Raw genomic sequence first — 21,267 nt, forward strand, 5'->3', positions numbered from 1 at the left:
TCTCTTTATTCCTTGGCCCTATTTCTGGTGAACATCATGCTTGATCACGACGAGCTAACAATAAATTCAATAAAGACCATTCAAATGTTCAGTGTTGCCTATATAATTCCCCTTTGCATGTCCCCTGTTCTTCACTCCAACCTCAGTTATCCAACAAGAACATCAGTAACACATTTTATCTTACTTCAATATCTTCACAAAGAATACCACAATGTTGAAGAGGATTCGTCACTCACTAAGATGTTTTCCAAGACGCCAATGTGATTGCCACGACGACAGTCAGCCTTCAGGAGCCCGGCCTAACCGTCCAGTGGAAAAGGCACCAAGACGCGCCCTGCGTCAACCACTTCCTAAAAATGTGGTCAAAGGGGCGGCCCCAGCTGACCAGCTCCGGGGCAGTGAATATGAAAACGACAGTGAAGATGAGGATAGCAGCGATGACTATTACCCCCAAGCTCCCCCAGCCAGCGGGTCTCACAGAGGAATAACACCCGAAATGAGTGAGACGAAACTTGACGATGAGTCTCCATTTGACGACCCATATCCCCTCTCAACCAGCAGTTCCTGCACAGACACAGACACCCCACCCGAGGTAAGTGATACCGATTCCAATAACGCGACTTCATCAGGTGATAACTTTTCTTCCGTCGCAACAAGAAATTCGCACAAAGACATTACTTCCGAGATGAGTGATGCCAGACTCATTGAGTCCCAATATGAATCATTCCCCGATTCAGGAGAAAAATTTATGTTCGTGAGTACGTCTGCTCCGGGTGAATACAATGCCGACGAAGAGGTCTATAACGGAGCTGACGAAGACAGTCTTGGTCTGAACCTTGAAGACGTGGAAATGCACGATGTATCGGTAGGACCCAAAGAACCCGAATATTCCAGAGGATCAGGGTCGACCAATTCAAGCGACAGAAGACGTCGGCGATCCCTGGATAGTCAAGCACGTGCCGATGCCGTATACAGGGGTCTTCATGGATCCAGCGGCAGCAGCAAACGCCAGCGTCTTGCTGGCTCATCCGACACTGCAGGGGGGCGAGTAATAACCGGGGTCGAACCGACTATGAAGGACGTCACGAGGTACAGAAACAAAGGAGCTCAATACCAAGCATGGATTGACGATCCCGAAGAGCCGGGTTGTCGAATCCAACCGGCAACGTTAACTATAGAAGAGATGACCGACAAAGCACAGCCAATGCCTTGGACAATCGATGAATCGTACTACTCAGTCGAGCCCGTGGAGCTAGAAGGTGGTGATGTGGAATCGATGAATATTGCTCGCGGGGGTCCGCGATACCGCTATACATATCTCCGAAGGGAGCTGGGGCCAAACACGCTTGAGGTTAACGAATATGAACATCGGGTGGCTCGTGGTGTTCTTGTTGCTGAGAGGATTTATAGGGGGGACGGTCCTCATTGGAACGAGGTTGCTCGGGCTCAATACTTGCTTGATTTTAACTTGAATACTCTGAGACATGTTGTGTTTATCGATATCGGGAATGAAGAGACAGGTCCATATATACGTCACGAACTCTACCCCAGATTTGGTGTTGGATGGTTACAGGCAGGAGAGGTAAATTGTATGGTATTTAGACATGGTAGTGCTGAGTATCAAGAACTACTCGGTACGAAGTTGGGTAAAGCTGTGGCTTGTCTTGTCCTTTCTTCGTTCCCTAGGGGCACGATGCAGATCACTCGTATCGTCACTTGGTGCGATTCGACTACGCCGCAGATGCGATTCGAGATTGAACCTTTTATTGCTGCGCCTATTGCTCTGGCTACAGCTGCATGATGTATATGATTTGAATAATTGGTTGGTAATAATTTGCATCTACTTGGTGTCCAGGTGTTACTATACAATTCTTGGCATTGCCTTAGAGGTAGAAATTATCATTTTACTATTATAATGTCCTAGATGTGTCCTTTACTAGATGCCATCCTGTGCAAAACGCAGGTACCAACAGGTATGCTTTGCATAAAGGCTTGAGGCCAGGAAAGTTTCAGGCACTCATCAGACACGTTCAATAAAGAACTTATACAAGAATGGCAGATGGTCAGTCGCAGACAACAGAAATAGAAAAGCAACCGATGAGGATTGCAAACGAGATGCCAGCACCAATATCATACAGCATCAGCAATGATAACCTCAGCAGCCTTCTCACTGATCATATAAATAGGCAGGGCGATATAATACCCCGGAATCTTGGGGAAGACAGAAGCATCCACAACACGCAGCCCGTCAATGCCACGAACACGGAAGTCAGAATCCAGCACAGCCTGAGGATCCCCATCTTCCCCGATAGCGGCAGTGCAGCAGGCATGGTGGCCCCATGCTTCCCGCTTAATGAAGTCTTTCATCTGGCTCTCGGTAGTGACATTGGGACCTGGCCAGACCTCTTCAAACCCGCCATCGAGGGGAATAAGGTCATCAAAGATCGTTCGGGAGAACTGCATCGCCTCGTACACAGCCTGAAGATCCTTCTCATCTGCACCATCTGAAGTCACTCCGGAATCAAACGAGTGGAAGTTGATAAGGGGCGTATCACGCGGGTTAGTAGATCGCAGCTCAACCGTGCCAGCGTTATTACGGGAGCGCGACTTCAACGTGATCCAGGTCCAATGCTGGGCATTTTTGAGACCTTCGTAGGAGTAGTTGGGATAATAGCCGGGGAAGTTGGCCGGTGCTCCTGAAATCAATAGATCGGGCTCGTCCTCTGCGACAGAGGACTTGCGGACGATGGCAATGGCGATTCCATTGGTGGTATAGGTGCCTTTGAAGAGGGGGTTGTTCTCATACTGTTCGAGACAGGGGTCGGGAAGGGAATACAAAAAGGTACACTTGGACGTGAGGACAAAATCAGTGGGTGACTTGCCCACTGTGCCTGTCTCGTACCGGTCCTGAAGATTACGACCGACGCCGGGGAGATCCACCAGGGTTGAAATTCCATGTTTGGATAACTCCTCCTTTGGGCCAATACCACTCAGCTTCAGCAGTTGGGGAGTGTTGAACGAGCCTGCAGACAGAATCACTTCACGAGCAGCACTCACGCTACCTGGTGTCCCGTTTGACGATGTCTGGGATGCCCGGGGGTCTGCGCGGTAGAGGCTCTGTCCGCGAAGATAGTCAACACCGGTAGCCCGTGGCTTAGCGCCGGTGGTATCGAACCGGAGTTTTGTTACCAGGGTGTTCAGCTGGATATCAAGATGATATTTTCGCGAACCGTCCGGGTTCTCAGCGTTGACTGTCTTCATGAGGAATTCTCGAGGGCCTGTCCGCTTGTACTCGGGGACATCCACGGCGAGAGGCACTTGGTATGGACCCTCCGCGTAGTCGCGTGAGGGGGAGGGGTTGTTCAGGTCGCGCAGCAGGACTTCTGCAAGGCCCGTGACCGTGGTGATCAGTTTACCCAACAGTGTTTTACCCGCGGCGGTCGCACCGGCGAGGATCAGGGACAGAAGCTTTTGGTCTTCGATGACGAGACGCAAGTCTGTAAGACTCGTTGTGAGCCATCCGTCGAATCCGTGGCCCACCAAGCTGCTGGGCAGGTATCTGTTGCGCTCTAGTCTTGTAAAGTATTGTCGCATGTTTGAGGCGGACCATGAATCATTGCCTGTGAGACTGGCCAGTTGCTCCCAGTCATTCTCGTACGGGTAGATAGTACTATCAAGGCACTGGTTAGCATATGATAGTGACGTCGGATAGACACCGAGAAGATATGGCTCACATCATGGCATTGTGAGCAGAGCAACCCCCCAACGTGCCTGCTCGAGGGTATAAAATTCCCAAGGGCTCGGAGCCATTGGGCGCATTGGTTCCAACATGAAGGTCGCCGGCAGGAGTCCGATAAGTCATCTTGGAGTCTTCTTCCTGACGAGTCAAGTTGGAGTAGTGGTTCACGAAATAATCCCATCTCATCGGTTCGTATTCGGTGGACTGGAGTTGCAGAGCGGGGACAATCTGCTGAGTCGCGTTTCCCTGGTCATCCCCTGCCTCTAGAAGAAGCACCTTGTATCCTGCAATGGCCAATCGTGCTGCTACAGGGCCGCCTCCAGCACCAGAGCCAACGACGACATAGTCATACTCAGTAGCGGAATTCTCGTTATCCGAAGACCGCTTGTGCAATTTATGATGTCCATGATCACTAGATTCCGGCGTTAGTCTTCTGTGTCATCAAGATCCGAGCAGGCGCCGGAGATTGGAGGTGCACCTACGAAGCCAAGACGACCGAAAGGGTGGACAATAGTCCAACTACTGCAGAGAAACGCATAAAGGAGAAAAGACGGAGACGTTCTCCGAGAATCAAAAGCAACCAAAAAAGCAGAACGACACGAAACGATATCACGCAAAAACAGACAACGAAAGAACCGATTCGGGGTCTATTAATGACCACCAAACCCTTCTCCTGACTCTAACACAAGACCATAAAAGCAAAAGCACGGCGGGCATGCCTAGTACGATATTTGGCCACGTTGTTGGGCATATTCCTTCAATTTCCTCGTGAAGGCGATCGACATAAGCTTCCACTTTGTGCATTAGCCTGTATCATGCATGGATAGCCATCCCGCAGCACGCCACTGCGGCCTAGTAACAGACTATTCCTATAAATCATGTATATACGAAGTAACAATGGTTCTGACTCGTATTGAACTTGGCAAAGTATACATGGACATTGATACTTTTCGCTTGTGGGACTGGCCAGCCAATCAATAGTATTCTAAATCCTGACCTCTCGTGCCGACTTGCTAGCGTCTTCTCTGCCGCTTGACATGCCGATCATACAGCCCCCCGAGGAAACTCCAATCTAACGGTGAAGCTAGACTTATTTGGGTGTTCATGTCTTTTATATGTAACAATGATACAGGGGGCCGCGTGGAGTACATCGTAGACGTCCGGCCCCTACCTAGGTAAGCCACATTAACGACTAAGTGGATTGGGGTGATATCCACTCTCATTGTGAGATCCAAAACCTAACTCAACCTAGTTTCCCGGGAGTTGTCTCACTCTTCGGTTAAATGGTAAAAGCGTAAAGTATTACTCCATGAAAGCTCCAGCCCCTTATTGTTGTGCAGAACTGGGGATGTACAGCAATTGCACCAAAACCTGCTGCATTATCCTCTACGTTATATGGGGTTAACTTCATATGAAAAAAAGTACAATGTGAGTTCTGAATAATTATTGGTTAGTGATCAGTTGAACACATATCTGAAAAATATAGACATCAAGAGAGATATTGTAGTTCGGTGCCCAGGTGGGATCCAACAATTACATAAATACAAGGATATAAAATGCAAACAAAATGAAGGGAATGAAAGTAATTGCCCTGCATAAAACGACCTCCCATCTTCGCCCTAACTACACCGGGTGTGGGTGGTGTAGACGGGCTTCATCAGAGGTGTCTATGTCATCCAGCGGGTAGAATTGGCGATCAGGATTCTTATTCTGGACAGGGACAGCTGCAAATTGAGACCCATTCCCGCGAGAATGAGAGTCCATAGCGTATGATGACTTGGCTTTAGCAGAATCGCCAAAGAGCCCGGGAGATACACGACGTAGTAGAGATCGAATGGCAGGCAGACAGGCACAGATAACGCCAACGTCGCATTCAATAGTACTCCAATATCCGACTGTCACGTAATCCCCTTATAGATATTAACAATTGCCCACATTGAAAGAGGAAGGGGAAGAAAAAGAGATACTCACACGTTAGGTTAGTGGTAGAAGCAAAGTGAATCAGTGAATTCAGCCGTAGGATACTGATAAGGGTGACACTAAGCTCAAGAGTTAGTTATTGACATTGCGGAGCAGGATGAAATAGGGAACGCACAAGATGCCCAGACTGAACATGCACATCACATATGATTTTCGTTTCACGGAAAGGTTTAGACCGTATAGCTGGCGCAGTGGAAGCACCATGACGATTATATCAAGGACCATGTTGAGTACTGCCGCGGCCCAGCCCTGTGCATTGATATGGTTGCACTTATAATTCTCTTCTTCATACCAGCGGTGCCACGCTCCGGGTAGAGGTCGACACTGGAACACCGAGATCAAGACAAAGGCAATCCAGTAGCCGACGTTCAGTGCAATGGCCACATAAGTTGCTATCCGGAACCTCTGATCAGGGAAGATACGAAGGTAGAAGAAGCAGATTGATATTTTGGTCAGCGGCAAAATACTCAAGTAGAGCAATTCATCCCAAAAGTAGACCTGGTGCAATTAGACAACTTTCCTTGGCAAGTGCATCAAGCCAGGACTGTGGAGTACTCACATAAAGAATATGGGTGATGTTGTCGAAAGGAAGGGTCCACATATCCTTTCCTAAACCTGAATCGGCCACTATAAGAATTGTTAGTCAAGTGAAGATGGTTTAACCAGGTGCAAGGGGAACCATACAGACAACTGAGAGTGCAGAAAGTGGAATGAGAAGAGCCTGTTAATTTCCAGTGAGAAGGAAAATCGGTTTCGAGCAAAGGGGAGATTGTATATACCACCGTCAACATCATTGTCCAATCATCCGCGCCAAAAATACCACCACAGCAGCTTAATCGAGCCAGCATGCGAAGAATGAAAGCGACAAGGGCTACAATTCCACCTGCGACCCCTGCATGGGAAACAATCTTTGTGTGGTCCCGGATAGGGGCCCCGCACGCTGTTGAGGTGACATTTTTTGTAGCTTGCATATGTTAGCAGTCATGACCAGTGGGGAGCAAGGATGAAACATAGACTCACTTAGTGATTCTTTAACTGTGCAACTGACAAGAACGCATTTCTGCAGAACGGCCGTGTAATGTGCATCACTGCATAGACATTTCTGGTTGGTTGGCTCGCAGTACGATTGTGACACCGAAGTCGTCATACAATCCAGCTTCATAGGTCAGTGTTGTCAACTTCGCGCCAAAGGAGCGATAGAAAGATTGAAGATACCTACCGCACACGAGGGTAGAACGGCCGCCAACTGTTCCATCCCTGCTATAACAGTCGCTGCGAACAAGGCGGCCACGAGGGCTGCTGCACCAAACAAACGCATTGTGAAGACTAGGCGATAGGATGCATTCGTGATCAAGAAACTGACAGAGAGGATTTGGAGTGAATTTGACCAGGCGAGTCAGGAGAATCTAATCTTATGAGATACATGATGATCACTTGACTAGGATATAAGAGTTTGTTAGTTTAATGTACCTCCACGTTGGGATTGTTAGCGCATGAACAACTCAAGCTTCAAGATTAAGTGGTGGCCCACGTTTATCCTCGCGGAAAAATTGCCATTCTACAGAGGACTCGGTAATTGTCTAGATGTTTAGACATCCGATCTGTTATTAACAGTGCGGGAACTGTTTTGACTCTCTGCCAAGCATCTAACTGTGGCCTGGAAGCAGTCCACATCTTTGGGATTTCCTAAACTAGACGACGAGAGTACAAAATCTTTCCATACAACCATTCAGCCGGTAGTCTTGCACGACTCTTGGGACCCATCGTGAAGTTGCCCAATGTGGTCTTTCACTCTTTTTAAGGTTCCAGCCGCGAATGTGGCTGAATTAGAAAATTAGAAAATTGAGATCTACACAGATACGAGCCTTCCCCAACTCTTGGCCCACTTTAGACGTTTTAGGGGCCCACAAATGGGTACAAATACCGGGCTGGATGTTTATCGAGCAAACCAAAGAGCCTGACAAGCCGCTGTGGGACTTTGGCACTCGGCCCTACTCGGAACGGGCTTATGCGTTCCATTTCCTCTAATTGAGCCTAATTGTCTACAGGAAGACCCGCAGGCGGGATAGGATCCGGAACAATGACTACCCTAGCCCTTTGTCTCTCCGAATCCCCGGAGACGATCCGAATACCTATTATCTAAAGTGGGCCCATAGTCCTGCTATCTGAGGGAAAGATCGCTTCAATACGAAGTATTTACGATATACATACAACCTACGGGCTTTGATGGGATTTGGTGAGGGGTGCAGATCCAAAGACTTGTGTTGTATAGCTCAAAGGCCTGGTGCTGTGGTGCTGTGATAGACACTGTTAGGCACTGTTATTGAAGTTATTGAACTAATATTTGAATTTATCAAGGAGACCTTTGCTAAGATTCGGCTCACCGGAGGCATGCGCCAAGTTTCATCTCCGCCACAAGAGCCTTCCGACATTCCCAAACCAGAGCCGATCAGCATCGACTTACAAATATATCCATAATTCAGCCGAGATATAGCCACACAAATGGCCATGCAGAAATCAGGGGCGTGTACTCCGTACTGCGCTATCCAGAGCTTGTGACAGGGGTGCTAAACGAGAACGAGATGTACAACAGCGGAATGCTTCACGAAAGAAAGAGCGGGGGGATGAAGCTGACTCTTGACATTAAGTGGGACTGTTAATTTACGATATACATACAAATGTATTCTGTGCAATACGGCTACCATACCGCTGGCCAGTTGTCCCTACGATGTGCTCCATTGGGCCATAATTGCAAATAGTCTACTCCGTACCGTGGACTCGAGCGCTAGGACGGGGCCATTCAGGGGATCAACATTTCTCAGCATGTGTGCTCCGTACCATCCGAAGAGTTACCTAGGCACAGAATTGCCGCGGGATATCTAAAGAACTCATTATTTTATTCCCCTAGAAGTGTGTTCTTCAGTCGCTCTTTACATGATTCCTGAGATCACCGGGGCAAACTAGAATTTCCAGCGGAGGACTAACATATTCGCTCATCATGCGCATCGTCACTCCAGGGCTGCTGGTCTGGCCACTGTCGCTCCTTACCCTAGCATCGGCTTTCCCCGGATCAATGAATGGCCATTCAGGACATCAAGGCTTGCACAAGCCTTGCCCATATGCCAACATCCAGGACCAAGCCAAGCCGACGACGGAACATGAAAAGCGGTTTCTCTTCAGTTTGATGAAATCGCCTGTTGATGGTATGGCACAAAGGCTCCCCCGAGCTGTCACCATTTGTAACAAGTAACTCTAGTTACCGGCGAACATGCATTCCAACCCCCGGATTTTGAAAACGGTGACCAGCGAGGCCCCTGTCCAGGTCTCAATGCACTGGCAAACCATGGGTATATTCCGCGGAGCGGAGTGGTATCGGTAGGTTATTCCCGTGTGACTGGTGTCGAATCCTAGGCTAAGCATGAAAAGTTCACAAACGTGATTGCAGCAATCAACAAAGGTACCATTGCGTCATGAGATTATCGATGCAGCACATCCTAACATCTTCCGTATAGTGTATGGCATGGGCGTCGATCTTGCCACCATCCTAGCAATCATGGGCACCGTCTGGACCGGTGACGTGCTGTCCCTCGATCCGAGCTTCTCCATCGGTGGTCCCGATACTGGCGTTAACAACCTGCTGAACAACTTAGGTGGCGTCCTCGGTTCGAACACCTCACCTGCTTGCAAATCCCGGTCGATCGCTAACACCACCTGCAGGCGAACCCCAAGGCTTGATTGGCTCGCACAACTTCATCGAAGCAGACTCCTCCAACACTCGTGACGACCTCTACGTTACCGGAAATAGCTGGACACTGAACATGGACAAGTTTATGGCTTGGTATAATATGTCCACCGACGGCACCTATGACATGAGTCTCATGGCCAAGCGCGCAAAGATCCGTATGGACGAGACTATCCATACAAACCCGGATTTCTACTATGGACCCGTGACGGGGCTCATTGCGCGCAACGCCGGTTACATCTTCCCAGGTCGACTGTTCCGAAATCACTCTGCTGAAAATCCAGAGGGAACACTGAGTAAGCTGACTCCAGAGATTGTGGAATCCGACTGAATATGCGAGATTTGCTAACCCCCATGCTAGCTAAGAGCCACCTCCGGAGTTTCTATGGTATTTACGGCCCAGAAAATAATCTGACCTACCGCGAAGGATGGGAAAGGATTCCTGAGAACTGGTACAAGACTCCTGTGGACTACGGCCTTATCTCGCTCAACTTGGATGTCATTGACTTCATATTGAAATATCCGGAACTCGGAAGGTATGAGACCCTGTTAGACTCCCCGTGGCGATAAATTTCTAATGATTATTGGAATATAGCATTGGAGGAAACTTGGGTGAAGTAGACAGCTTTGCGGGAGTTGATCTAGGGGATTTGACAGGTGGTGTCTTGAACCTGGCTGGCATGCTGAAGGACAATAACTTACTGTGCTTCGTGACTGAGGTACTGAAGTTTGCCAGCCCCAACGCGCTTGCAGGGATATACTCGACCGTGGCCAAGCCGCTGGAGTTTGTCACTAACATCCTCGCTGTGCCTTTGCTCAACCTTACTTGTCCGGCATTCCAGGATCTCCAGATGGGAGGGAAGCCACTATGGGAAGCCCTTCAAGACAACTTCCCCGGTGCTATGAAGAGCAATCGTGCTCTTTAGACGTTATGGGTCCGCTGGGATGGATTGGGTGTACTATTAAATAAGACGGTTGAGCTAGGATCTTTTAGTAGAATATTCCGTTGATATTTCATTAATACAAACTGACTTGCCTTCATGTGGAAGCCCGAAACGGGGATATCAAGGAACTAAGACATGTAAGTCCTAGTTGGGGATTAGGATTCGGACATATGCAGGGGGATATGCAGGCTGGCATTTTGTGACCTGAGTATACTTGTTTGTATTCTAGGGTTGACTGAATTAGTAGATCGAGGGAATTGCTGATGAGTCGTGAACTGGGATCTTATCCACTATGCGGCTCAGTGGTTTAGTGGGATAATTCATCTTTCGGGAGAAATCTCTGGTTTCAGAATTACCAATATAGATGAGGTCCCGGGTTCGATTCCCGGCTGAGCCCCAATTTTTATTCTTTTTGATCTCAAAATTTCATACACCTCCATTAGGAGCGGCTGCATTATAGTTTTGAAGTTATAGTTATTATAGTTATTGATACTCATGCATATATTCTCGAGTACGTGCATATTTACCATATGTACGTAGAATCTGCCAAGACCACGGCACTTGGATAACCACGGGTTAGGAAGGTACAAATCTGCATGGGGAAGGAGCCACCTGCGCAACTTCATCTCATAGAGACGAAACACATTGCTTTGGCTTCAGGACCTCTGCATTTTCTTTCTTTGTAATACCATTGTAGCGGATCTGGCTTCTTCGATTCTGTTCCTTTGAGATCTGGGAAATTCTCCGATCAGACCCCTCGAAATCATACAAAGAACTCTCGTCTGCCAAGGTCACTAGGCCCTATTAAACAGAAGTCGCGCATCGTGTAGAGAACTAATTGGACCGTCCGGCCAACGACAAACCAACAACAGACCAACAACAGACCAACGACAAACCACGCTCAATCACGCTCATGCAACTAAGCGATAGCTCTAAACTATCGTACGCGCCTCGCAACGGAAGCGAATGCTCGGACGCAGCGCTCAGAATTATCTACACATTAATGGGCGGCTATAATGGCTAGGATGACAAGGAATGTTTAGTGTCGGGGCAGTGTCCGTACTAGCTATGCGGGGTTCGGTGCGCCCTGCCCTGTGATTCCGACATTGGGGCTGTCACTCTGCATTTGCCTGTATATGATTGTACCAATCTATATCAGTTTAGTTAACTTGAGTTTGACCCTGGCGCGAGACTATCCTAGACTCCTCGAAAGTACCATTGCCGGGGGTGTAACCCAAGACATTCCTGGACCCTAGATAGGAAAACAGTAATGCCCTTTTTTCAACTGGCATTCTACTATTGGACCTACATATAAGGATGCATTTCCCGGCCTTCGATTTTTGGATCTGGTCTACACGTCTATCCATCCAACTTCTTGATTCCTATTCATAATGCGCTCCTTGTGGACGTTATCGGCGCTGGCGCTCTCAGCCGAAGCCATCAAAACAACAGGATGTCCTCTTTTAGGACCAGCATTCCCTGCCCCTACCGCTCTGTCAGAGGATCCTACTTTTTCCAGCAAAGCCGAGGAACTGACCTCAAAGCTCAATGAAGCCATCGAGGATGGAAGTCTACCTGGCATATCATTCGCAGTGCAGGTCTTCAGCAGCGAAGAGGACCATTCAGCATTCGGTTTCTACCACACAGATGATCCAATTAAAGTTGGATCTGTGGGGGCTAAAGAGGTAGACGAGGATACCATGTTCCGAATTGGCAGCATATCAAAGCTGTGGACAATGTATCTCTTCATGACTCTGGAAGGAACGCGGTACTTCCACGAGCCCGTCTCGAAATACGTGCCTGAGCTGCAAATAGAGTACAGCCTGGCGCAAGCAAAGGACAAAATTAATTATTTGCAATGGAGCGATGTTACAATCGGCGAACTGGCTAGCCACCAAGCGGGCCTTGCAAGGGACTGTATGACGACCCATACCCCGATGACCCGAGTGGGCAATGTGAAAAAGAAACTGAACTTGAATTCTAGATGCATTTGGTGACCTCGGATTCAAGTCGGATTTTCTTCAAAGCATGGGCTTCCCTTCGCTTCCAGAGAACGATCGGTTGACTTGCGGGAGTGAGTACCCGTGCGATAGGCAAGGTAAGTCAATTTCGTGTGCTCACGCTATCGCTCGAATTATTTGCTGACAGAGGGGATGTTTTCAAGAATTTTTCCGTGGCATTCTAAAAACGCGTGAGTAGGGTGATTCCTCTGAATCTAGGTATACCCCTAACGTGGTCTATTAGATCCCTTGACTTCAACATCACAGACACCGATATACTCCAACGCAGGATATCAAATTCTGGGGTACGCGTTGGAGTCAATCGCAAACGCCAACTACGAAGAAATATTATGGGACCGTCTTATCAGGCCGCTCAACTTGACTCGGTCCTGTCTTAAGATCCCGGACCCTAGCTTGGCGGTGATCCCCCACAATGAGACTTTCAGTTGGTTTGGATATGAGATTGGCGAGGAGGCTCCGTGAGTGCTAATAAACTGTTTGATGTATACCTAACTTACAAATTGCTAGTGCTGGAGGCATGTTCTCTTCCGCAAATGACATGGCCACATTCGGCCGCGCCGTTCTTTCCAGCACCCTTGTTGACCCTGCCGTGACAAGGCGGTGGATGAAGCCGCTAACACACACGTCATCCCTGCAACATTCCGTAGGTGCGCCCTGGGAGATCTATACATTTTTGACACCTCGTCGGGTCGACCTGTACACCAAGGGCGGAGACATCGGGCTGTATTCCAGTTCTATTGGTCTTTCGCCGGATCACAATGCCGGTTTTACAGTTTTAGTTGCTGGTGGTAACTCCCACGCGATGGCATCGACAATCGGGGAGATGGTTGCGGATATTATGCTTCCCGCGTTTGACGAAGTCGCCAGAAACCAAGCTCTCAAACGCTTTGGGGGTACGTATGCTTTGATGAGCGGCTCTTCCAATTCGTCGATTACCATCGCGGCCGATGACGGGGTTGGCTTGGTAGTCTCATCATGGATCAGCAACTCGGTCGACATGATCGAGTCTTTGATGGGTTTACAAGGAGTGACCGACCGCTCTGAGATAAGCATTCGTTTACAGCCTAGCGGCCTTGAGACGCCAGGAAAGATCTCCTTCTTGGCTGTTATCTATACACTTAGTGCACCAAGAGACGCTGGGCCCCTTGTTGGATCCTGCTTTTCGTGGATTTTACTCGACTCCTTGGTGTATGGCAACGTCGGTCTTCCAGAGTTTGAGTTCGCACTGAATCATGATGGCTATGCGACGAGCTTATCCCCTCGGGCATTGCGCGTTACCCTCCCTAGAGTTTAAGGGGAGAAGATCTCATTTGTGATTGATTGGTCATGATGCATCGAACTTGGCGATTGGTTTATCTCTTACTGTACATAGTTACTCTACGTACCAGCGCTAAGAAGTCGATTAATTATGTCTGGACTTTTGAGAGCCCAAGCTAGGAATTCCATAGGACACCATGCTCCAATATCGACGCGTCGCGTTCTGGCCTCCTTCGTCGAGAGGAGGTCGCGCGTGTCTTCTTGCGTTTCACGGCGAAATAGACTATTTTGATTACCCCCTTGGAGACAAGCTGAGCCTAGAAGTCTCCCGTTAGGTTTGATGGCCCGGGTATGGAGGAGGTCTGGTGGAAGCACTTTGAGACCGTAGCAAGAATCGCGGAAACGGGTCGTGTAATTTGATGGGAGCAGTAGGGCATGTATACGGGCCGCGGCTGCGTTAAAGCATAGGATGAGAGACGGCGGCCAGGGTGGAGGGGAACAGGAGTACGAAAAGGGGGAGCTTGCCAAGAGACCCGACTCAAGTGCAGTGGATCTCTTGGCAACCTTGGCACAGGACAAGGGGAAACGAGGAACGTTTTTTGGTGGGGACTGCCTGCCTCTTTGGGAATATAGTCCTTCTAGCTCAAGTCCAGGCACCACACTACACCTAGGGACCTTACATATTGCAATACATCCATGCCCAGGATATGTTCCATGGCATACATAGGGTGCAGAGCCCTGCAGGTGCTTACTGGATGGATCTAATTCCAGAAGACTTCTGAGGAATTATTTGAGATGACACTCAAAGAGGACATCCGGATAGTCCTATAAAAAAGGTGAACAAAGATACCCGGAGAGTGCAGCCGTGGACCTAAGGAAATGCTATATAAATGCTAGAAAAAGACGGGAACACCAGCTACTACTGGTGGAAATCGAGAAGCAGTTGTTTTATTCGCATTCAAAAAGTTGACGACTGAGGCCTTTGACGGTTACATGGAACGGTTCTCTCTCGCGGGACTTTGAGCTCCTCGCCTCCCGAGTGCAGAGTACCGATCCCGTGAGGCCGTGGCTTTCACTGACGCCCTATGTATGATGCCCATTCGGAACCAGGTGCAGCACTACAATCACACCCGTCTCCGCGATGTTGGGAGCCTGCATTCGTGGTGGATGCAGTGGCGAGCTGGAAGCGGACGTCTTCTTTCATAGCGCCAAGTGTGAGTTCATGTTGGACGGTTCAATCGTTTTGCAGCTTGCAGATTTTGCCTCACCTCACTCTTCCTACACTCTCACATTCTATTCGTTTCACTACCCAACAATTCGACCACAACTGAAACAACTGACGTGGCTGAGGGTAATAGACGCAATTCCAACACCCCATTACCCGTGCCGTAACCGAAAGCTTAGCTGGACCAAGCAACAGCAGCATTTGCCAGACACAATATGGCCTGCCACTCAAGGGACGAAGACGACTACAAGAGAATCATTAACCCCGAAATGACCAGGAGAAGTTCGGTGGCTTAAACAGGCGAAGTTACTTCCTGGAAGAGAACTGAGAACACGCCAACGCAAAAACTCGACGCACGACTTCTCCCACGAATTCTTGCAAGCGTCCTGTGATACTCTCTCCGTCTAGCAATGGCGGAGTTCAAAGCCCAAGCTCCATCTGGCTCAAACTCGATCTGACGACCGTGGACTGCGGAATATTCTAGGTAAATCTCTTCCTGTTCGCAGACCTTACTCCTTTGCTTACACACTTTTACGTCAGATTGGGAGTACATGGACGTCATGAATTTGAAGTACGGAGTTTTGGCTGGAGCCGACCAGAGGACACCAATACAGCATTAACACTCAGACTGAACAAAAGGAACCCGTTCATAACCCTCGAGTAAGCTGGAATGGGACGGGCAAAACCAGCAAACACAAAAAGTACAACGTGTCATTATTGCTAAGGGTGCCCAGTCGGGGAAGCATTGCAGTTTCGAACGTCCCGTTAGTCGTCCTTTTCGAGAAACTCGTGCGACGAGCTAGGTTCTCTCCAGTCGAGACCGTTGGTGTGGAAGAGCTTGAGGCCGTTTCAGGTGTTGCAGATGGAACCTGGTTTGTCCAAGGTTTCTAGAGCAGCTCCCTGTATGTGAATAACCTCATCCCTAAAATGGCCATTACCAACTCTATCCACCTCGAGACGCACGTAAGCAGCGTTGGTGGCATCAGTGTGATTTGGGGCCCGAATTCAGCCAACAACCTGTCGTCGAACGCGGAGGACTACAACATGAGACGGAGCGTATTGTAGGACTCCACAGACAACATGGGTGGAAGTGCACCTACCCAAAAGCTACAGGACGACGGTCCTCTGCGCTCTCAACCAAGGTCCGAATACAACTTGAAGTACTTGGAGCATTGAGGTACAGTTGCTGCCGTCACCACACCCACTACCTTTTACTGATACCCAACGTTCCTCTTCTAGTTATACCAGCTTTGTCACTTTCCGCAACCCTCACATGTGGAATTCGGCTTCGGAGATCGGAAACCACATTATCTGACAGAGAGAATACTCTGGGTGTGTAAGAAGGTTCCCGAGCTCATGAAATCCGAATCATGATCCTGCGATCTCTTGAAGGTACCAATGAATCTGAAGCTAGTAGCTTAAATTTCAATTTATGAACCCAACGCGTAAACAACCCTGTATGTCAATCTCTGCCTGGATACAATTTACTCACAGACTCCAAGACGTTGAATCAAAGGTATTGAACGTAGCGATTCCTTCGTCGCAACCCTAGTGCACAAGCTCCCACTCCTCACCAGCGTACTCGAGTTTGTAAACGAGGGTTGGCACTGCGGTGTTTTTGAGTTTCTCATCCCAGGCATCCCCGAAGTCTCCATTGTAAAGCTACCTAAACTGAACCGGAAGGAAGTTGCATTGACCGACACAGATTGACCCATCACACCGATGTTGTGGGATCCACTAGAGCTCAGTGCAAGTAGTTGGATACCGTCTTTCAAGGACAGGGTGATCATTTTCCGGTGCTGGTGAAGGTTTTCCCGAGTCATCGCGATTGATTCGGAATTTGGTTGCCTTTCTGGTATCGAGAGTGATGAATCCATTGTTTCCGTTTCTAATGGACCAGTACAAGTGGGGTGTTGTCTTGGTGTGAATGTAATACGCACCACCTGAGACATATTCCATGTTGGATGTTGCGTCATTGGGAATGACCTGCGTGGCGCCAGTGGCATGGTTGTTGTCATATCCGCTGATTCGGGCAGCCATGGTAGTTGCCATGAGGTCCTTTGCATTTGAACCAATGGAGTACTAAGGGCGAGATTCCGGTGTAGCGGCGGGGAACGCCCAGAACTGAGGACCGTATCTCACGACATCGCTAAGCGGATTGACAGTGCCAGGAGTATGGTCGTGACGCATCGGTTGTATAATTCGTCCGCATATTGTCCGTTACGTAGGGAAGACGAAAATTTCACGGCCATTGTCTTGGTTTCCAGTCCAACTGAGGTAAACATGGTAAACCATGGTAAGTATTTGTATCGTTTCTGGGACAGGATGCTATTCACCTTGCAGTTCCGAGTATGTCAATGAATTTGGACCTTATTGTTGCTTTATGATCCTTTGAGGGAAGAGATGATGATTGACTGGAGTAATGAGTTGAATTTTACGGGAAATAGCAGCCCTTTTATAGATGAATCCCTCGGAGGATTCGGATACTCAAGCACGTTCTAGCCACCTCTAAACGAAGCGCTGAATATCCTTCATGCAAAACGCATTAACATACTAGACGTGATTCATGCATCTTTAGATGCACACGGAGTACTCCGTAGGTGACAATGTACGATGGATGATGAGTGAAGGTGAGCTGAACGATGTGGCAAACGGAGCAGAATAATACTTGCATATCCAGCTAGATGTTTCAAGTTAATCAACTGCGCCTCTCTGAGTGAGGTTCCCGTTCTTGCCGACTAGACATTGTCCTAGATGTGACCGCACGATGCACCTGATTGAATTTACAACGGTGCAGATACGGTACAGCTGTGGGTTCGACAAGTAGTCAATGTGGATTTGGTTAACCCCGGAAGAACCAAATCAGTTATGAACAGAAACCTATCACCTCGACTACAAACTATTAGACAGTTTCTGCCTAACTAAGAGAATCGGCATGACACATAAACTGCACCATCTACGTTGGACCCACCAATGTGGGGGAGCTGAAAAGAAATTGACGCATGTGAGCTTGTCTGAATGGGGCAGCCAGGGACCTTGGACCAGTCAAATAATGATCGTAGATCAGCTACGTGAATCATGCGTAGCACTGAGATACAACTGCGGAGTACTCCGTGATAAAAGTGAGGTCAGTAGATTTGTCAAGACTATACAATATCGGTTTAACTATAGAGTTTTCGGCGTGACTGTCTTTAGTAAGACGTTATAATACAGAAATGTCAGCAGAACTGGCCTTAGAAGCAATATTGTTCCAGCAGCAGTAGAATATAGCAGCTACTAATAAGGTACCTGAGCGGATATGCGGAGCTAAGGCTTGCAGGAAGCGCTAAATTGAGATGCGTTATCCCAATTGGGAATACCTGCATAAGTACCCACACCAGCCACTAAAAATGTATCATGTCCATGCGGAGATCTCCGCGGGTGGAGCAGGGTTCCCATGGGTAGTATCGAAGCTAGTTCATCTACGGAGTAGTTCACTTTGTATTAAATCGCCAAACAGTGGACCCTGCACAATGTGATCGCCGATATGCCGATAGAGTTTTCAGAAGAAACAACGCATTGTAAACCTCGTAAAAAAGGAGTTCCCAGATGACCCGCCGCCACTATATTGCAGAGAGGGAAGTGTAGTGGCTGGCTGGGAACAAATGTAACAACCTAAGTTGCTAGGTTGCTAATCCACTATGCAGTACCTGTGGACAGAACGCAGATCCAGGATATGCAAGTTCACCGATGTATCATGGGCTACACGAGATAGTAGATTGTGACATATTAGAAGGTTCGTGCCTGAGACAATGCGGTGTGGCCGAAAAAGTCAATTGCATTTGAACTATAGACTATAGCTATAAAGTGTTCGATCGCACATCTATCTAACTATCTAGATTTCAGATTAATTTCGTCCATCTTCTTTTACCATGCAAGTCCCGACAGAATCCAGCCTTCCGCTGTTATCTACTCCTCTCTTTCAGTCAAAGGGATATGAGGCTGCAAGCTATGAAACCCTGGAACGTTCTTATTACCGAGCCAGAGAAATAGGCAGACACCATGGTTAGTTGAAAAATACCAAACTACCAAATCGGGACTAACAACATCATAGGGCTCACGATTGACGATATCCTCTCCCTCACCCCAAAGTTCTGGAAATCCCATATGGATGCAATAATAATCCGGGATATCGTGGCTCATATTCTGTTTTCGATCCAATATAATTTGGTTGCTGGCACGATCGCCCCTTATACCCTGAAGAGGCCGGACCTACGACCTGTGATGGAGAAAATCCTGAACTTTGATGTCTCGTACGATGCATCCAACAACCATTTTAAGAAGCCCTCTCACTAAACATCCTACAGTGCTTGCTTTATGCTCAACGAGGTTGACCATGGCTGTGATGCAAAGAATCTGGAAACCACTGCGACCTTGCAGTCCGATGGCAGTTTTGTCCTTCACAGTCCTACGCCTGGAGCAGCAAAGTAAGCTGAAACCCCAAGAGAGCAGAAAGGAATACTATACTAACTCTTCTAGATTTATGCCACCATCAATGCCCATAGCTGGTATGCCTCGCATTGCGCTCGTTTTCGCACGTCTCATGATTGAAGGCGACGATAGAGGGATTCGTCCCTTCATAGTTGGACTCGGGGATGGAAAGGAGATGTGCACAGGGGTAATGACAACGTGAGTGAGATAGAAAATCCAAAAAGCAAATAGTTGAACTCCGACTAATGATGCCGTTTAGGCTACTCCCTCCCATCGCTTGCGGACGAACTCTCGACCACTCCATCACTTCATTCAACAAAGTCCGCCTCCCATCAACTGCCATGCTAGGCAGTCACCGAAAGCCTGACGACATGCGAACTCAATTCTTGATGGCCATCAACCGTCTAGGTTTCGGAACACTCTCTTTGAGCCTTTCAGCAATACCGGGCCTGAAATGTGCGGTTCTCATAGCGGGAAAGTACAACCTCCGTCGAATGGTTCATGGCCCCGAAGGATCTCCGAAGCCCATCATCTCCTTCCGTACTCAGCAACTGCCCATTTTGCATGCCTTGGCGGAGAGTGCAGTTGTGGAACCGTTTGCAAACTGGATCACAACTAAATTTAGTGATACTTCACTTGACTTTTCTGTTAGACATGGGCTAGCAGTTATCTTCAAGGGAGCTGTTCTGCAATACACCCAGAAAAGCTTTGCAGATCTCGTTGAGCGATGTGGTGCTCAGGGTGTGTTTATCCACAATCAGCTGGTGGAGATGGAGGTAAGCCGATCCAAGAACAACCCAAAAGAACATACAAGAAGTACTGACCGCCCTGTGTAGGCTCTGAATCGTTGCAATGGCATCGCGGAAGGTGAAATTTCGGTCCTTTGCATTCGTAATGTCCCCACACCCCAGAATACACATATTACACAGCTAACACAGTATAGGACTGGCCACTGAAATCCTCATCGGTCGGTACGAAATCCCGAATGCCATCAAGCCGAATTCGTTAATTGCAAAGCACGAGGAAGGCTACATTGCGGAACTGAAGAAGCTCCTGGGGACTATCGAAGAAGGACACAGAAGCGAGGCATACAACAGTCGCATGCTCCCGCACTGTCGGTCCCTGATTCTGGCAATAGGCCATCGCATGGCATATGAGGCAGCGGTGCATATGGGAGTTGATCCCGATCTGCTTGCTCTGTTCGAAGCTGGTGTGATCAAGACCGACTCTAGTTGGTATGTCGAGGATCTGGGACTCAGTCGGGCAGATCAATTCGAAATGGAGAGCAAGGCAGCCGATGCTCTTGTACCGCGGGTGGGTGAGCTTTTGAATGGACTGGGTACGGTAGAACCGTATACCACAGCCCCGATACTTTCAGCGGAGAGGTGGGAGACGTTCGTTGCTGGCTGCGAGACTATTGAGGGAGATGCATCCTGTGATATCATCGACAAGGAAGATATGCGGGCCAAACTTTGAGATATAATTAGATACCGAGGGTTTCAACAGCAGTCATTCTCTGTAGCCACAATAGTACTATATAGTCCAGGAGCCTATTAGACATCGTGGATGCTGAATTAAGCGTCTCATGGACCGGGAGCACTATGAATGTTATGAGAGAAGCGAAAAAGGGAGATATTTTCTGTCTACCTAAGCGGTCGACTAAGAATACCCAACAAGGCCCGATGACGGATTTTGTCCCAATGTCCCCTGTCCTACCATAACGAAGCAAGGGAACCAGCCGGAGCGGAGAGACTGGCATTCCCGAATCTTGGATTTGACTATACCCAAGCCCCATAGACTCAGGGGACTTACACAAGAGCACCCACCCAAAAAGGGTTCTTGTGATCTTGAACAGTAAAACCAATCCGGTGTTGTTAGTTTCCGAACCA

General features: G+C 48.4%; 7 protein-coding genes across 7 annotated transcripts; 4 read left to right on the forward strand and 3 right to left on the reverse strand.

The window, feature by feature from the left end:
- Positions 1-211: 211 nt before the first annotated feature.
- N7489_011175 (uncharacterized protein) lies at positions 212-1,801 on the forward strand (the record flags this gene model as incomplete). Its single annotated transcript, XM_056716924.1, has 1 exon — positions 212-1,801. One exon carries the CDS (start codon positions 212-214, stop codon positions 1,799-1,801), a length of 1,590 nt encoding a protein of 529 aa, XP_056564546.1.
- Positions 1,802-2,130: 329 nt separating this feature from the next.
- N7489_011176 (GMC family oxidoreductase) lies at positions 2,131-4,277 on the reverse strand (the record flags this gene model as incomplete). Its single annotated transcript, XM_056716925.1, has 3 exons — positions 2,131-3,670; positions 3,735-4,151; positions 4,222-4,277. 3 exons carry the CDS (start codon positions 4,275-4,277, stop codon positions 2,131-2,133), a joined length of 2,013 nt encoding a protein of 670 aa, XP_056564547.1.
- A 1,085-nt stretch (positions 4,278-5,362) lies between these two features.
- N7489_011177 (CFEM domain-containing protein) lies at positions 5,363-7,037 on the reverse strand (the record flags this gene model as incomplete). Its single annotated transcript, XM_056716926.1, has 8 exons — positions 5,363-5,649; positions 5,711-5,778; positions 5,835-6,217; positions 6,279-6,346; positions 6,404-6,440; positions 6,499-6,683; positions 6,740-6,875; positions 6,939-7,037. The coding sequence occupies 8 exons, from the start codon at positions 7,035-7,037 to the stop codon at positions 5,363-5,365; spliced, it is 1,263 nt and encodes a 420-aa protein (XP_056564548.1).
- Positions 7,038-8,717: 1,680 nt separating this feature from the next.
- Positions 8,718-10,387, forward strand: N7489_011178 (peroxidase family protein; the record flags this gene model as incomplete). Its single annotated transcript, XM_056716927.1, has 7 exons — positions 8,718-8,922; positions 8,976-9,094; positions 9,146-9,176; positions 9,232-9,381; positions 9,437-9,757; positions 9,823-9,997; positions 10,057-10,387. 7 exons carry the CDS (start codon positions 8,718-8,720, stop codon positions 10,385-10,387), a joined length of 1,332 nt encoding a protein of 443 aa, XP_056564549.1.
- A 1,409-nt stretch (positions 10,388-11,796) lies between these two features.
- Positions 11,797-13,720, forward strand: N7489_011179 (serine hydrolase domain-containing protein; the record flags this gene model as incomplete). The annotated part of the gene is made up of 5 exons (XM_056716928.1): positions 11,797-12,322; positions 12,390-12,503; positions 12,570-12,596; positions 12,650-12,884; positions 12,934-13,720. The coding sequence occupies 5 exons, from the start codon at positions 11,797-11,799 to the stop codon at positions 13,718-13,720; spliced, it is 1,689 nt and encodes a 562-aa protein (XP_056564550.1).
- Positions 13,721-16,645: 2,925 nt separating this feature from the next.
- N7489_011180 (uncharacterized protein) lies at positions 16,646-17,098 on the reverse strand (the record flags this gene model as incomplete). Its single annotated transcript, XM_056716929.1, has 2 exons — positions 16,646-16,931; positions 16,992-17,098. 2 exons carry the CDS (start codon positions 17,096-17,098, stop codon positions 16,646-16,648), a joined length of 393 nt encoding a protein of 130 aa, XP_056564551.1.
- Positions 17,099-18,819: 1,721 nt separating this feature from the next.
- N7489_011181 (uncharacterized protein) lies at positions 18,820-20,854 on the forward strand (the record flags this gene model as incomplete). Its single annotated transcript, XM_056716930.1, has 7 exons — positions 18,820-18,952; positions 19,002-19,200; positions 19,255-19,374; positions 19,427-19,576; positions 19,638-20,154; positions 20,215-20,269; positions 20,322-20,854. The coding sequence occupies 7 exons, from the start codon at positions 18,820-18,822 to the stop codon at positions 20,852-20,854; spliced, it is 1,707 nt and encodes a 568-aa protein (XP_056564552.1).
- Positions 20,855-21,267: the final 413 nt, after the last annotated feature.

This window comes from Penicillium chrysogenum (genome assembly GCF_028827035.1).
Source record: "Penicillium chrysogenum strain IBT 35668 chromosome Unknown utg000005l_segment0_segment0, whole genome shotgun sequence".
Lineage (NCBI taxonomy): Eukaryota > Fungi > Ascomycota > Eurotiomycetes > Eurotiales > Aspergillaceae > Penicillium > Penicillium chrysogenum.